This window comes from Mesitornis unicolor, unplaced genomic scaffold, assembly GCF_000695765.1.
Source record: "Mesitornis unicolor isolate BGI_N332 unplaced genomic scaffold, ASM69576v1 scaffold6767, whole genome shotgun sequence".
Lineage (NCBI taxonomy): Eukaryota > Metazoa > Chordata > Aves > Mesitornithiformes > Mesitornithidae > Mesitornis > Mesitornis unicolor.
Genome location: NW_010195628.1, coordinates 17,183 through 31,981, shown reverse-complemented (window position 1 = coordinate 31,981; position 14,799 = coordinate 17,183). Strand labels below are relative to the sequence as shown.

The 14,799-nt window shown below is 47.3% G+C and overlaps 1 protein-coding gene across 1 annotated transcript; it reads left to right on the top strand.

Annotated features, from left to right (window-relative positions):
• The first annotated feature begins 1,392 nt into the window (after window positions 1–1,392).
• On the top strand, window positions 1,393–13,165 carry CRAT (carnitine O-acetyltransferase). Its single transcript, XM_010188186.1, has 14 exons — window positions 1,393–1,536; window positions 3,136–3,399; window positions 3,860–3,978; window positions 6,176–6,229; window positions 7,237–7,402; window positions 7,780–7,954; window positions 8,452–8,630; window positions 9,660–9,760; window positions 10,219–10,338; window positions 10,801–10,923; window positions 11,117–11,252; window positions 11,691–11,753; window positions 12,259–12,396; window positions 12,950–13,165. The coding sequence occupies exons 1-14, from the start codon at window positions 1,393–1,395 to the stop codon at window positions 13,163–13,165; spliced, it is 1,998 nt and encodes a 665-aa protein (XP_010186488.1).
• The last annotated feature ends 1,634 nt before the right edge of the window (window positions 13,166–14,799 follow it).

Here is a 14,799-nt window from a genome sequence, read left to right as displayed (position 1 = left end):
GCAGGCTTCGCTTTTAAAACGTGCCTTTAACCTGCACGCCAGGGGAAGGCTGCACAGGCGGCAGAGCTGTCAGGCTCACACTTGGTCCTAGCAACTGTTTACTGCGAACGCTGACAGATCCCAGGGAGGAGGAGGAGGCAGAGCAGCAGCTACGTGAGGGATTTGCTCCTGGAGACACTTTCCAAGGGGCCGGGCAGGACTGGTTGTCTCTGGGCTAGAGGGGGTCTCCAGCTTCTAATTTAAAAATAAGACAAAAAGACAAACCTCTGCCATCTGACACTATACATTCCAGCCGTGCTGGGAATCAGACACTGCTCTGAAATGCCTCCTGCCCCCCAGCCCCAGCCCGCAGGTGGATTTCCCACCAGCTCTGCAGGCTCTCAAAAGGTCACTTGCCGCGCTGGAACGTGGCTCGGGAGCAATGCCAGCCCGTGAGCTGGCCAAGTCTGCACACCCTGCGCTCCGCTGGTGTTCGTTTTCCCTGTTGCTTGTGGGGAAAGGTGGACTGTTCGCTCTGTTCACTGCCAGCTGCCTCCACTGTTCAGCTGCGATCGCTATTCCTACTCCCACGAAATGCTTGAGTTTGACCTCAAACCAAACAGGCAGAGGACATAAAAGAGGAAAGATACAAATCCACTCCATGTTTTACCATACAGCGTTTTCAATTAATTACGTTTGGGATTTTCACTGTTACCCCAGGCAAAATCTGAAACTGTTTGTTTGGAATCATTGTACTTGATCTTAGCTGTGTAGAAGACTCTGCTTGTCTTTTTTTTAAGAGTGTTGACAACCCAGAACTCCCCAGAGTCTCAGCTTGCAATAACAACCACACATGCGTGGGGTGCGAGGGCAGTTAAGATACCGTCTTTAGCTCCAAACTGAACTTGCTCCCATCTCCAACCAATCCAATCACCTACTGGGATGCTGGGTCACTGTCCAGGTCCTGCTGGAGAGCTGTCCTCACCCGACACCCTCTGGCCACCTTTACCTGAAAGGGACTAAATCCCCCATCACCTGCATAGTCCTCCCTCCAGCAGCTTGTCCCATCTGGTGACAGCCCACAGCGTCAACTGCTTGCAGCACATAAATTGAGGTCTCTCCTGCCTTCTCTCAATGGCTGCTGTAGTTTCACAGTCCAGGCAAGGGCTGAGGGAATGATGTCCCCAGCACCTTCACTTCTGCCAGGGCTGGAAGCCCAGAGCCATCGGTCAGAGACTCTGCCCACGCAGTATTGATCAGACAACACCAACCAGGCGATGCAGGGCTGACCCTGGCCATGGGAGGGCTTCCCAGAAAGGCACCTTCATGGCAGTTGACGCAACCTGGTGGCCCGATCACCCCCCTCCTCTCCTGGGCCTGTGCCTGGCCTTGAGCCCTCTGATCAGGGCAGTCATGTGGCCACTTGCTAATAAGGTGACGCCCTGCACGGGCAGCACATTGTCAGGTGGAAGAGGAAACCGAGACAGGCCGAGGGAGAGGTTTACGATCTTTTCTGTCCTACCAGCCATGGATAGGAAGCAGAAGCAAGCAGAGAAGGTACGGTATTGCCCACACTGCCATGATTAACACCCTGTGTTTCTTCCCAGCCCCACTCTTCCTTCATGCTTCAGTAATTCCCCCTTGTCTTGTTTTTAACGTTCCTTCTCCGAACCTTGATCCCGTAGTCCTTGCCAGGTCCTACAAAAAGCGTAGAGCATTTTCTCCGGAGGCTCAGCACTGCACGGAGGCTTTGTCACCTTGCAGATTTAGCTTTTTCTTTCTTTCTCTCGGTGCTTAACTGCTGGGAGGAGGTGGGGGGACAGCTCGTTGTTCTCATTGCCTTGGAAATCAAAGGGCATGTTCTCACTGGCCTTGCATCCTCAGCATCAAAGTCCAGAGTCCTGTACAAGAGCATCTGATTCAGTAGATCCAATAGAGGGGGAGGAGCAGAGGGAACTGAAAACCTTTGGAGTACGATTTAAAAATCTCCAAGCAGAAAGATGTCCAACCCTGTTCACCCAAGAGGATGTTGTTATTCTTCTGGGGAAAAAGTGGCAAGTTCCTGGTTAGCAGTTGGGTTTGCTCCGTTTCATTTCTCCGCCCAGGGAAACGGTGCAGTGCTTTCTAAGGCTTTGACTCCCACGTGACCCCATCAGATCCCAGGAGCCTGTTGGCATCACCCACAATTTCCTCAACAGCTCTCCCTGTTCCCTCGCCAAAGGCTCCTGTAATTTGTCCAGTCCCATACTGGTACAACTGGTTCTCTTCGTATAGCTGGGTCCTCAAGTAACTAGGAGGTTTACCAGCATACAGGAGCAGTGTCCCAAGGCCTACACATCACAGCCAGTCACAGAATCACAGAATCACAGAACGTTAGGGATTGGAAGGGACCTCCAAAGCTCATCCAGTCCAATCCCCCTGCCGGAGCAGGAACACCCAGATGAGGTTGCACAGGAAGGCGTCCAGGCGGGTTTTGAATGTCTCCAGAGAAGGAGACTCCACAACCTCTCTGGGCAGCCTGTTCCAGTGCTCTGTCACCCTCACTGAGAAGAAGTTTCTTCTCAAATTTAAGTCCTTCCCTGAGCATCGCAGGTGATGCACCATCCCCGTCCAGTCAGAGAAAAGGCGTTTTAATCCTGCCCTAACTTACCTAAATTCTGCCTCCCCAAAGCCCAAAGGGTAGCTGGGTTTGGCACAAGGGTTCTGCTTAACTTTCTAGCCTTACACTGTTCTAAGATGAAATTAAACAGTGTCTGCCAGTACCTAAGATGAAGACTTTCACAACTTACTTTCTTCCCACTTACCATGGGACAGAAGGGTTTGACTTTGCCAGATTCATGGAGACTCTCTGCTGGAAAGTGCCCAGAGCTTGGGAGATGTAGCATTGTCCTGGCGGCATTTCTCTGCTGAGCCGAGTGTCAGTACCTTGGGAGATCAAGTTTTCTTTTGCACCTTCTCTGGATGGCCTGCAACCATCTCTAGTGTGCAGTCAATAAAGCTGCGCCTTGCATTTGAGCTTTGTGAGCTCTGCTCCCACACAGAGACGTTTTCTGTGCCCTCCAAGGTTGGGATGGAGACTTCCAGATCCAGGTTATTTGCTACCTTGTGAACTTTGGGGGGGAAGTTTTGTCTCGACATTTGCTCTGTGCTTTGCAGGCCAGGCCCTCCGGCCTGCTGAAGCCAACAGCTTTAGTCAAGATCCCAGGCAGATTCCAACTTCACCAGGAAGCGTTGCCCCATCTCCCCGTGCCGCCGCTCCAGCAAACCCTGGACCGCTACCTGCAGGCTCTGCAGCCCATCATCAGCGAGGAGGAGCTGAACCACACGCAGGAGCTGGTGGCTGAGTTCCGCAAGCCAGGAGGCGTTGGGGAGAGGCTGCAGAAAGGCCTGGAGAGGAGAGCCAAGAAAACGGAGAACTGGGTAGGTCGGGACTCTGGCCCCAGGCTCTGGTTAGGGAGGGTGGAGATCTCCAATGTCCCAGCTGTATCCACAGCCAGCTGTGTTTTTATGGCACCACGCTCATGACCACTTTGCTGCTGACCTCCCTGAGCTGTGCGAGCTCCTCACCAGGACTTGGGTGAGCAGAGACTTATGGCAGAACAGGGAGTCACTGACCCTGTCTGTGGCTGCTGAAGCCTCTGCCCTGCCAGCATCACACAGCTGCCCCAAGGAGTTGAAGGAAACCCTCTGCTAGAGCCCTGCACCAAGAGCCCCCACTGAGGCTGCCTTGGCTCAAATCCCCCTCTACCCTTCCTTATGCAAAGCATAAAAAGTGCAAAGTGTGGGACAGAACTGGGGGCAGGATGCTGAGAGCATTAAGCTGGGCTTGTGTCAAAGAGCAGCAGATGCCATGGCTGCGTGTTGCCTTTCTTCATCCCAGCTCTCAGACTGGTGGCTGAAGACAGCTTACCTGGAGTATCGCTTGCCAGTTGTGGTCCACTCCAGCCCAGGTGTGGTTTTACCCAAGCAGGATTTTCTGGATCGACAAGGTCAGCTCAGGTAAAGTCCTTTTCTACCTTCCTCTAGGTTTCAGATGGGATGAGCTGGACAGGGAGGAGGGTGTTCAGGCTGATTAGGAGAGTAATTAGCCTGTGGACCCCCAGTTTGATAGCAGGCTGTGCCTGTGCTGTGCTGTACAGATAAGAAAAGGCTGCCAGGCTGTAAGGAGACTCCTGGTTGCACCATACTAAATATTTCATCAAGAGGGAAAACCAAGGAGTCCAGTGGTTCAGGTACTAAACTGGTACTAAAAACCTAGGTTTTGGTCCTTGCTTTAGCACAAATCTTTACTGCAAAAGGCCACATTCCTGGCTGGAGGCACCGTGAGGATACATCTGACACGCTAAAGACTAAGAGGCTCTAAGATTGTGCGTGTACGGTTAAAGGAGGCATAAAAACTAGCCCAGGCACATAAGAGAGATCAACCTGAAATGCCTCTGGAGTTTGCTATTTTAAAGAGATGGGGGAACCTGCTGTAGGGACTGTCAGTCAGTCTGTTCCTGCAGGGACTGTCCCTCATTGTGTCATTTCACTTCTGGATTTATGGTTTGGAAAACTTAACAGTCACCAGCTTCATTCTACCCCCAGCTTTTCCTTGCAGTCAAACCCTGCCATGTCCTCTCTTTCTTGTGGGCTCCCTTTAATTTGTAACCACCACTACAAGTACATTAAATCCACCTGCAAAACTTTAGCCTTGACCTTTATGCAGGGTTACCTTCGCCACAGTTTCCAGTCGTCGCTGCTCTGGCAGATCAAAAATACCAGTGTGGGAGAACAAATCCTCCCCTCCACTCCCTTGGCTACAGCTCAGCAGGGGTGCAGAGGGTGAGCCTTATCAGGGCAGTGCACAACTAAACATCTTTGAAAGGTCTTATATTATTCACTCTTAAGTTATCCAACTAAGATACCTTTTCCAGATAAGATCTGGAGCACTACCAGTGCCCCAACCAGTGGAACAGAGCAGCTGCATGAAAATCTGGGCTCCCACATAAAGTACAATTTACGTGTGTGTTTGTGTAGTCTGTGGCTGCAGAAAGACGTTTGACAGCGTAGCTTGAGACTAAAGCTTCAGAAAGCAGAAGGCAGGTTTTGAAAGTGGAGTTCTCCATTCCTTAATCTGGCAAAACTGCTGGCTGGGAACAAGTCAGCCAACCTCTCCCCCATCTTCCCCTCAAGCCCTGTGTCTGTTTGCTCTCTGGAAGGGAACACAGGCTCGCTCACTGTTGTTCCCCAGCTGTTTTACTTCCTCAGGTTTTGCAATAAGGCTGAGAGATTTTCATTGAAAGTTACTTTGCAGGATGTCTTATTTGTTTAAGAACTCTTAGGTTCTTGGTGTTGCATCCTTTGATCTTTACTGGGGATGGGTAGGCTGAGCCAATCTAGATGACACTGCCTGCAAATGCCAAATGCTCGCACTGATTTAAAGCCTTTGAAGCTCAGCTGACTGCAACCTCTTGTCACAGTGACCTCCTGCCTCTTTCCTCCCATGTGTGGGTGGGAGCTCCCAGGTCAGAGTAGGCCAACTTGTCACTCCAAAACTAAGCAGTTTGATGTAGCTTGTCACAGCCTCCCTCCCTGCTGGGACTTGGCACTGGCAGTGTTTATGTTGAGCCTGGTAAACGCAACACCTCAGTGTCAGCACGCAGCGTGCCTGCATTTGTTTCAAATGCTTCAGTGCCAGAGGAATGCTCTTAAGAACTGCATTAGCAGCCAAACATTCATTGGGTAGGAACTAAGTCAGCATTGGTGAGCCTTGGATGCAGGGAGATACAGCCACATCTTGGCTTGAAACTCAGAGGTGGCCCCTGGCCAGGGAAGGGAAGAAATTCCCTTTCCTCAGTGCTGTATTAAGGCTAAGACTCAGAACTAGGATGTGACAAAATCACAACACATCAGTAAAAACCGCTGCTGTTAGAGGGTCATTTATGCATCTGGACTGAAGTTTGCTTTCTTGAAAGTTGTCCAGAGGTCCTTGGTTATACAGCAAGATAAATAAATAGTGCCACATGGTATGACTGTCCAGCAATCTCAAATCACAACCCCAGAGCATCTGTATCAGCTAACCAGAGATGGGCACAGCAAGGGCTTGGCAGAAAGACTGACCTTTCTAAGGAGCAGAGAGCAGCTCTGGTAGCCTTCCTCAGCCCCAGATGTTCTGTGTTCGAATCTCAACTTGTTACATTTGGTATTTTTCCAGGTTTGCTGCCAAGCTGATTGAGGGTATCCTGGATTTCAAGATGATGATTGACAAGTGAGTTAGCGACCCTCCTGACTTCTCACATGTTCCTTGCTGTCATAAGAGGCTGAGCTTAGTCAAGAAGTTTCCCTTCCAAACAGAAAGGCAAAAGAAGACAGCACATATTTGAAAAGAGATATTGTCATCAGCATCACAGCTCACTGCTAAGATCACTGCCACTGTAAAAAAAAGCAAATTTACTTTTCATTCTTAATTTTCATTGTTTACCTTAATATCACATTGGCACATGTATGTGCTTAGAGGGAGCGAGCCTGACTGGCAGTCCTGTGGAGCTACATACTTGTGTTTGCCCACAGAACAAGTTACAGCTCAGGCAGCGGGAATGTTTCTCTTGTTTTGGGTTTCTGGTGTTTCTCATCTCCCAGCTAGACAGGATGAGCTCTAGACAAACTTGTTCCACCCTACCCTTCTGATCACCAACAAAACTGTGCTGAACACACCCTATTTATGTTCCAAAAGTATGTTTACCAACATCACCTTTACATCCAAATTCAGACAAGGCTCAGGGCCAGCTGTGAGAAGGGCAGTTGAAACACGACTGCTGAAGTGATCAACTGAGTCCCAGTCTAGTTTATGTGTCACAGATACACATCAGTCACTCACCACTTGGAATCATAGCCGAAGACCTCTTCCTGCCATTTCACTGGAAACAATACATATCCCAGTATACTGTCACCTGGATTCTTCTCTGCAGACAGCATGGTGTGTGCTAAGCTATGTAGCAGGTCCAGAGATCTATTTCTCTGGTGTTACACAGAGGATAGTGTTTTTCCCCATCCCAAATGAAAGGCCAGCAAACAGACTCTTTTGTAGCCCCTACTAAGAAAGCTGGCAGGAAGGGGAAGGATGGTCCCTTTTTTATACTGCCAGCACCAACACATTTAGGTCTTGCTAGAGTGAGTGACAGCAGCTGCACGGCTGAGCCTGTGCCTGCCTTGTGTGGGGAATGCAGGCCTCCTCACTGATCTGTTTTCTCTCCCCCTTCCTTGCTGTGTCTCCAGTGAGACCCTCCCAGTGGAGTACATGGGTGGGAAGCCCCTCTGCATGAACCAGTACTACCAGATCCTCTCATCCTGCCGCATTCCTGGGCCCAAGCGGGACTCCATTGTCAACTACGCCAAAGGCAAAAAGCAGTCCAGGCACATCACAGTGGTTCACAACTTCCAGGTATGGCAGCTCCTGAACTCTCTTCCTCTGTTTCTCATCCCTGCAATTCCTGCTTCTCAAACAAAACTGCAAATGGAAATTAGATAACAAATCCTACCACTGCAGCTGATTCTTAGAAATAGGAATTCCTCACGTGTTTTGGCCCTCATTGGGCATCATTTGGCAGTTTCTGAGCTTCTTAAAACCTGGACTGTATTTATGCTCAAGTTGGACTTGGGTTTCTCAATTCTCAGCATCTTTCAAAGGTCTGCTTACAAGCCGAGTTCTTAGGTCAGGTCTTACTTCTTCAAAGTGGCTATTCCCTGTTTCTGGGGCTGGATGATAAAGATATTCTCTCATGTTCTGTCTCTGTCCTTGTCTGCTCTTCTCACTTTCAGTTCTTTGAGCTGGATGTTTACAACAGTGATGGAAGTCCCCTTACCACAGACCAGCTCTTCATTCAGCTGGAGAAGATCTGGAATACCTCCCTTCAAACAAACAAAGAACCTATTGGCATCCTCACCACCAACCACCGAAACAGCTGGGCAAAAGCCTACAACAACCTTCTGAAAGGTCTGTAGAGTCCCCGACACTCAAGTGCTGACAAACACCGCAAATGCTTGAACTACCACAACCTCACTGCCATGCTCTGCTCAATTCTTTCCTTTGGAAGCTTGTTCTGTACAGATAATGGGAGCTTTCCACCCCAAAGCAGCAACTTGATTTCACTGCAAAGTATTGTTATTTCTGTTTTGAAAGGTACATGGGTAAAGTCTGAAGCTTGGTTTGTTAAGACCTGAAATCCTAGAGTTTTTTGCCTTGCAAATGGGTGGAACATAAAAACAATTTTAAAAGGGAGAGTGGATGCAATATGTGAACATCTGTAACAAGCCATCTGGCTATGATTTTAATAACTGTCTATACCCCTAAATCACCAGTATTGCATTGGGGCACAATGGGCATCCAACACTGGGTCCTTCAAACCTGCTCTTTCAAATTTCACTCTCCCTCCAATTAAAATGGAAGTTTTTCAACTCCCCTTCCTTATGTGCCATTTGTTTCTCTCCCAGATAAGACCAACAAGGAATCTGTGCGAACGATTGAGAAAAGCATTTGCACTGTCTGCCTTGATGCGCCGATGCCACGGGTGTCTGACGACATCTACAAGAACCATGTGGCTGCTCAGATGCTGCATGGTGGAGGCAGTCGCTGGAACAGTGGGAACCGATGGTTTGACAAAACCCTTCAAGTAAGTGCCGATGGTCTAAAGATACTGAAGACATGGGTCTGGAGGACGTGCTTTTTTCTGAGACTATGAAGGTCCAAGAAATCCCAGAAACCTTTTGCAGGAAAGTTTTCCTCAGATCAAGAGAGTGCAGAAACAGAGGAGACAAGGTGTGGTGGCTGACAGCATGAGATTCTGTGGTTTCCCTTGCAGCTACCACAGGCACTCCTTGCTGCCTCAGGGACTTTTGTTTCTTTTACTGCCTCTGCCCACGCTTATTCAGTGTAGCAGCTCTTTGTGTTCCTTGTAAATCAATTTTCTGCCTGCGGTGAACAATTCCTCGTCTGCTTGGAGGCAGCGCAAACACAGGGAGGTCTGTTCCTTGAATCTCCCCTAGGCTTGTCACTTTTCCTGTTTCTGCCAGAAGGTGCCCAATGGCTTTTTTGTTTTGCTTTTTCAAACATCAGCTGCCATCCTACGGCATCCCTCTGATCTCTTCTCCATTCAGACTTGTCAAGAGCCTTCAACAACAGCTGCTATTCAAGCTTCTCCTTCATTAGTTGGTATATCCTGGCTTGTGGATAGTAGCAACAGTGCCTTAAAATATTCGTCTCATATCTGCTGAGCTCTTTGTAGTGTTTTCAGCTGTTCTGTTCCTATTTGGAACTCTTTGTTGATGACATAAAGCTTAGATGTTCCAGCTAATTGAAAAGTAAGGGTAAGACAGCACATTGGGATATTATTCCTGTATTATGTGTAAATCAGACCCACTGAACCACTCTGTACTGCCAGGACACTGAGCACACCCATATATCAGGAACACTCTTATCCAGTTAATTTTGCAGAACTTTAACAGTTCTATCAGGTCTTCTAGGCCTGCTGAAAGCCTTCCATTGCTGATGTGCTACATGAGACCTTTGTTACCTTTCCAGTGTGCAAGGACAGGATCACTGTCCATTCTGATGCAATGAGATGCAAAGATCTCTCTGGATAGCCCCTGCTTCACACTCTTGATGTCTGTCTTAACACTGTCCTCTCATGCTTCTCTCCTAGTTCATCATTGCCGAGGATGGCTCCTGTGGTCTTGTATATGAACATGCTCCCGCAGAAGGTCCACCTATTGTTGCTCTTCTAGATCACATTGTGGAGTACACGTGAGTCCTGCCTCCTCTGCTTTTCCTCAGTTTTGGAGATAGGTCTTAAACCAAGGTCTTCTCCCCAAGAACGTGCCTCCTCACAGCTCTGTTCCTAGGAATTTGTTCTGGAGGAAGGGTGGTGTTACCTAATTAGGTATTGCAGGTATTGTACTCCTAAGGAGAATTGAGTGTCCAAGCTCCTCTGATAAGTTTTGCTTCCATTCTCAGGGAGTTGCACTGTTCAGAGTTTACAGGACTTTTGCCTGGGAGAGGCGTTTCGTTTGGGCAGAAGGTGCAGAAAGTATTTCATTCATACCCTTCAGCACTGTAATGGCACTATGAAGAATTTTTCAGCCTGTGACCAGTGTCACAAGGTGTTAGGGAAGATCTGTTGTGCAATTCTACCCAGGCTTTTGTTGTGCTTAGCTGAACCTCATGTTAAAGGTCTGGTTAAACATCATCATTTCTCTATGCAGGAAGAAACCTGAGCTGGTAAGATCGCCCATGATTCCTCTGCCAATGCCCAAAAAGCTGCGATTTAACATCACCCCAGAAATCAAGAATGACATAGAGAAGGCAAAGCAGAACCTCAACATGTAAGTTTGAAGCAGTGGACAGGTGTAATTCATGTCCCCCTTTGGAATATATCAGTGAGGCTTCCCCCACTGTGGCCAGGGAGTTTTCCCAGTGACCTCTTGGGTCAGCAACATTGAACCTAACCAAGAAGCACACTAAAGCCACCTGCCAGGAATCAAGTCAGAGGTGACAGAAGGGGCTAACTGCTGATCCATCCCACTTCGCTGAGAAAGGGCGAGGACCTAACAAAGGATACTAGAGCACACACACCCCGCCATCTAACCTGGTGAAGATTTTCACTAGTAGCCAAAAAAGCTCATCTCTGCAGTGCTGGCCAAACAAGTGACTGAGCTCTCTCTGTTCCTGTGCAGATCAAATCCAAACTGCCTGTTCTCTGAGCCTGAAAGCAAAGTCCATACTTTTATGCTGCAAGAAAAAGCAACAGGCAAAGAATGAAACATTTCCTCTTTCTTTCCTTACAGAATGGTTGAAGACCTGGATGTCAAAGTCATGGTGTTTCATCAATTTGGGAAAGCCTTCCCCAAGGCAGAGAAGATAAGTCCTGATGCTTTTATCCAGCTGGCCTTGCAGCTAGCATATTACAGGTAAGACCACCAGTAGGTAGCTTAACCCCTCTGTGTGTAAAGTCGTAGTAAGGAAGCATCAGAGGTCAGCTGTCAATGGGACTCACTCATATAAGTCTTCCCATTCCCCCTAGTCCTTCTGCTTCACAAGAAGCCATTCCTCTCAGGACAAACTCACTTCTGTGACTTTCTTCTTTTCTTCTCCATCCTCCAGGATGTACGGCCACGCCTGTGCCACGTATGAGAGCGCATCACTAAGGATGTTCCGCCTGGGCCGCACAGACACCATCCGCTCCGCTTCTATAGACTCTCTGAACTTTGTGCAATCAATGGACAACCCCAACAAATCGGTGAGGATCTCAAAGAAGTGGAGTAAAAGAACTCCACTCCAGAAAGAGAAAAGCTGCTTATTTGGCTAACCCTGTGTCAGCTGGTTTCAGCTAAGCAGAGCTGCACCCAACATGAAGCTGAGCTAAAACATAGCTTGGAGTATATCGTTATATACCTTAGGTTTCATTTGGCTTCCCTTTCGCATGTGGACATTTCTAATCTCACCAAAAAGTAGTATCTCCCTTCAAAAAAATCTGTTTAGCTACTCAGTTTAGACTAAGTTCTGCTACTGATGGATGGAGAAGTCCATTCAGAATGAAGTTTAAACATTAAATCTAGCAAATCTAAAAATTAGTCTGGGATAGACACACAAGGCAGAAATACCTTCCATCCTAGAGGAACAGCCAAAGTGAAGTTTTCCATTCTGCAGAAAAACTTACAGATCTGTGTGTTCTCAGGACCAAGAGAAAGCAGACTTGCTGAGGAGAGCTACCCAGGCCCACAGGGAATACACTGATATGGTGAGTGTCCTCTACACAGACAGAATTGGGGTTTTACAGAGCAAATGAGGGTCCTGGTGAAAGATGAGACCTTAAGAGCCTTCTCTGCTAACATAGCGATGTGACCATTAACGCTGTTGCACAGGTCTGACTCTGATCTGACAGTGCTCTGGGCCACAGACTGAATGCTTTCTCTCCCTTGTGACTGACCTGAAGGACAGAGTCAAATATAATAGCTTCAGTTCTCACTGTCACTGTTGCTGATATACACCTAAGTTGAATGAGGACCCCTTAAAACAGAGGGAGCCCCTAGGCAGGAACTGTAAGGTTGGTTCCACTGCGTGTTTAATTTCACAGTCCTTACAAACATGACTGACTATTGGTCCTAAAGTTAAGATCTAGATTCCTTTCAACTTCAAACATTTAGAGTTTTTTTTAAAGTGCCTCTATCCTTAACCCACAGAAATGGATAGTTTTGCTCACTTGCCCGCTGGACAGGCTTTCATCTACTCTTCCTTCCTTCCAGGCAATAAGGGGCAATGCAATAGACCGCCACCTCTTAGGCTTGAAGCTTCAAGCTATTGAGGACCTAGTGAGCATACCTGAACTGTTCATGGACACAGCGTATGCTGTTGCAATGCACTTCAATCTCTCAACCAGCCAGGTAGGACTCAGAGCAAAGACGGAAGTGTTCTCTTCATTTCATTGCCTTTCTTCTCCACATTTCTCCTTCATTCCCTTCTGTTAGAAACTAATCTTCATTTCAGAACAGTTTTTAAACCTACTACCAGTCCCATAAAGCTGCAGATCTGATCTTAGAGCTGCCACAGTCCCTCTCAACCCTGTAAAACACCAGCATAACCAATCCCAAGATCACCAGGAGTGTCTGGTGTCTACCTGCAAGCAATAGCAACTGAAGTTAGCTGCCAGAGCAGCTTTATCTTCTGCTGTGCTGTGCTTCTTACCAACATAATTCTGTTTGTGACTTATTGCAAGCTTATCTCGAGGAGAATAAGTACGCCTTTGCAAACACATAGGAAAACACCACACTGCTACTAAATAGCAGAATCCAGCATGTGTGCGGTGGTGGGTGGGTCTGACCAAAAAGACATTTTCATGAGATGGCAGTTTCTTCTACTGTTGACAGCGCTGTTAGCATTTGATGGCTACATTTCTCTCTGTCTGGTTAGAAGCTTTTAATCACATTGTCTCCACAGGTCCCAGCAAAGACAGACTGCGTGATGTGTTTTGGTCCCGTGGTTCCAGATGGCTATGGAGTCTGTTACAACCCAATGGACGAACACATCAACTTTGCAATTTCAGCATTCAACAGCTGCGCTGACACAAACGCGGCCCGCATGGCACATTATCTTGAGAAAGCGCTGCTAGACATGAGGATCTTGCTCCAGTCTACTCCCAAATCCAAACTATAAGAGGCAGATGATGCAAAACCCCCAACTAAAGGGGCTGTCCCTCATGCACTGAAGTTCCCTGTTCCTCAGAAAATGATTAAGGGGACAGCTTGTCCTGGAACCTAGGAGGGCATCTACCATTTGTTTTCAGGAAGAGATTACAGAACAGTCATCAGCAGATAGTACTGGTGAGAGGAAACACTGTCTTAAGCTGAAGTAGAAGTGACTGGTCCTCTCCCATCAATGCCAAGTGCACCTTCCTGTCCTCAAAGAGGACTGAAATATGATTTTTATGGAACCGACTGAAGGAATACAGAAAGCACAGTCCTTAGCGGTATCTAAATCCATTTGGTGAGGAAGGTAGTTCTTCTCCAGGAAAAGTATGGAATGTTTATATGATGGAACTACTGTAAAACAGAGTCTGGTTCAGTCTTCTGAAGAGCACAGCATCTTTCAAACTTGACTGAAGATTTTTTTTTTCCTGCTGCTCCAGCAAAGCATCACCATTGAACTTTGGCAAGGGGAGAAAGAAGTTAAGTCAGAGCAGATCCAGTCTTGTTAGAATGCACTGCACTAATCCCAGGCACTCTGACCATTACATCCTTTACAGGCCTGGGAATGTTCCCTTCCCCTCATTTTAGGATGCTGGGATCTTCTTTCTGTTGCACTGACCCTATTAACAACAGAATATAATTTGCTACAAACTAAGGTGGGGTTTTTGTTGTTGTTCTGGGCTTCTTGTTAAGCCTGCTGTTGTAGTCCTAGCCACTGACCTTCAGGCTCCGCATGAAGCTTTTTACCCACAAAGCTTCTACAGAACTTCTCTCACACAGGTTTTGCTACCTTTGGCATTACATACCTTAACATTTGTGGAGATGCAAAGGGATTGCCTATGCATTTAGCAAGGCACGTGCTTCATTGTACCTTTCTTTGGAATTGAGAAAAAGATGCTGATCTTCTGTTTACTACCCAGAAGGCCACATGCCTACTCTCCTTCAGGGCACATGTTAACCCAATGTGGTTTTATACCTTTCAGAAACAGCGTATTTGTGCATAATGTGCTATGCCCAAGAATGTTTGTGACCAGGAACTCCAGATCATGCTTCCATTTCGGGCCTACAGAGTTCAAATCTGTTGGAGCCAAAGAAAAGAACAGAATCACCCTTCTTTCACATCACTCTGCTTTAACAAGGCAGAAAATCTTGGGAAGCAGAAATAAAGCTGAGAACGTGAAGGCTTTGCAGATGTTTATGCACTGTGGCCGCCATTCTTCCTGCAGTACCAGTACTGTACCTTTTCTGCCACTCTTGGGAGATTTTTCTTACTGCAGCGTTACTCAGATTTGTGCCAACTCTATTCTGTGAGAGAATGATCTCACGATAGTGTTTTCATGGTCAGCTGACAAACTTGAGACAGTAAAAGATTCTACATAAACATTAACATACAATTGTAGCGTAGGAATTTTTGTAAGCACTACCTCCAGTGAATCTGCCAGAATCCAAGCTCCTGACTATACTTTTATTTAGTAAAACCATACGGCAACGAAGAATTCTAGCACTATTTCTGCAACAGGAATTTAATATTTAAATTGCATACCCTCCAAGATGTGGCCACTGGGACATCACCATAACCAAGAAGCATTAGGAGTCTGATGG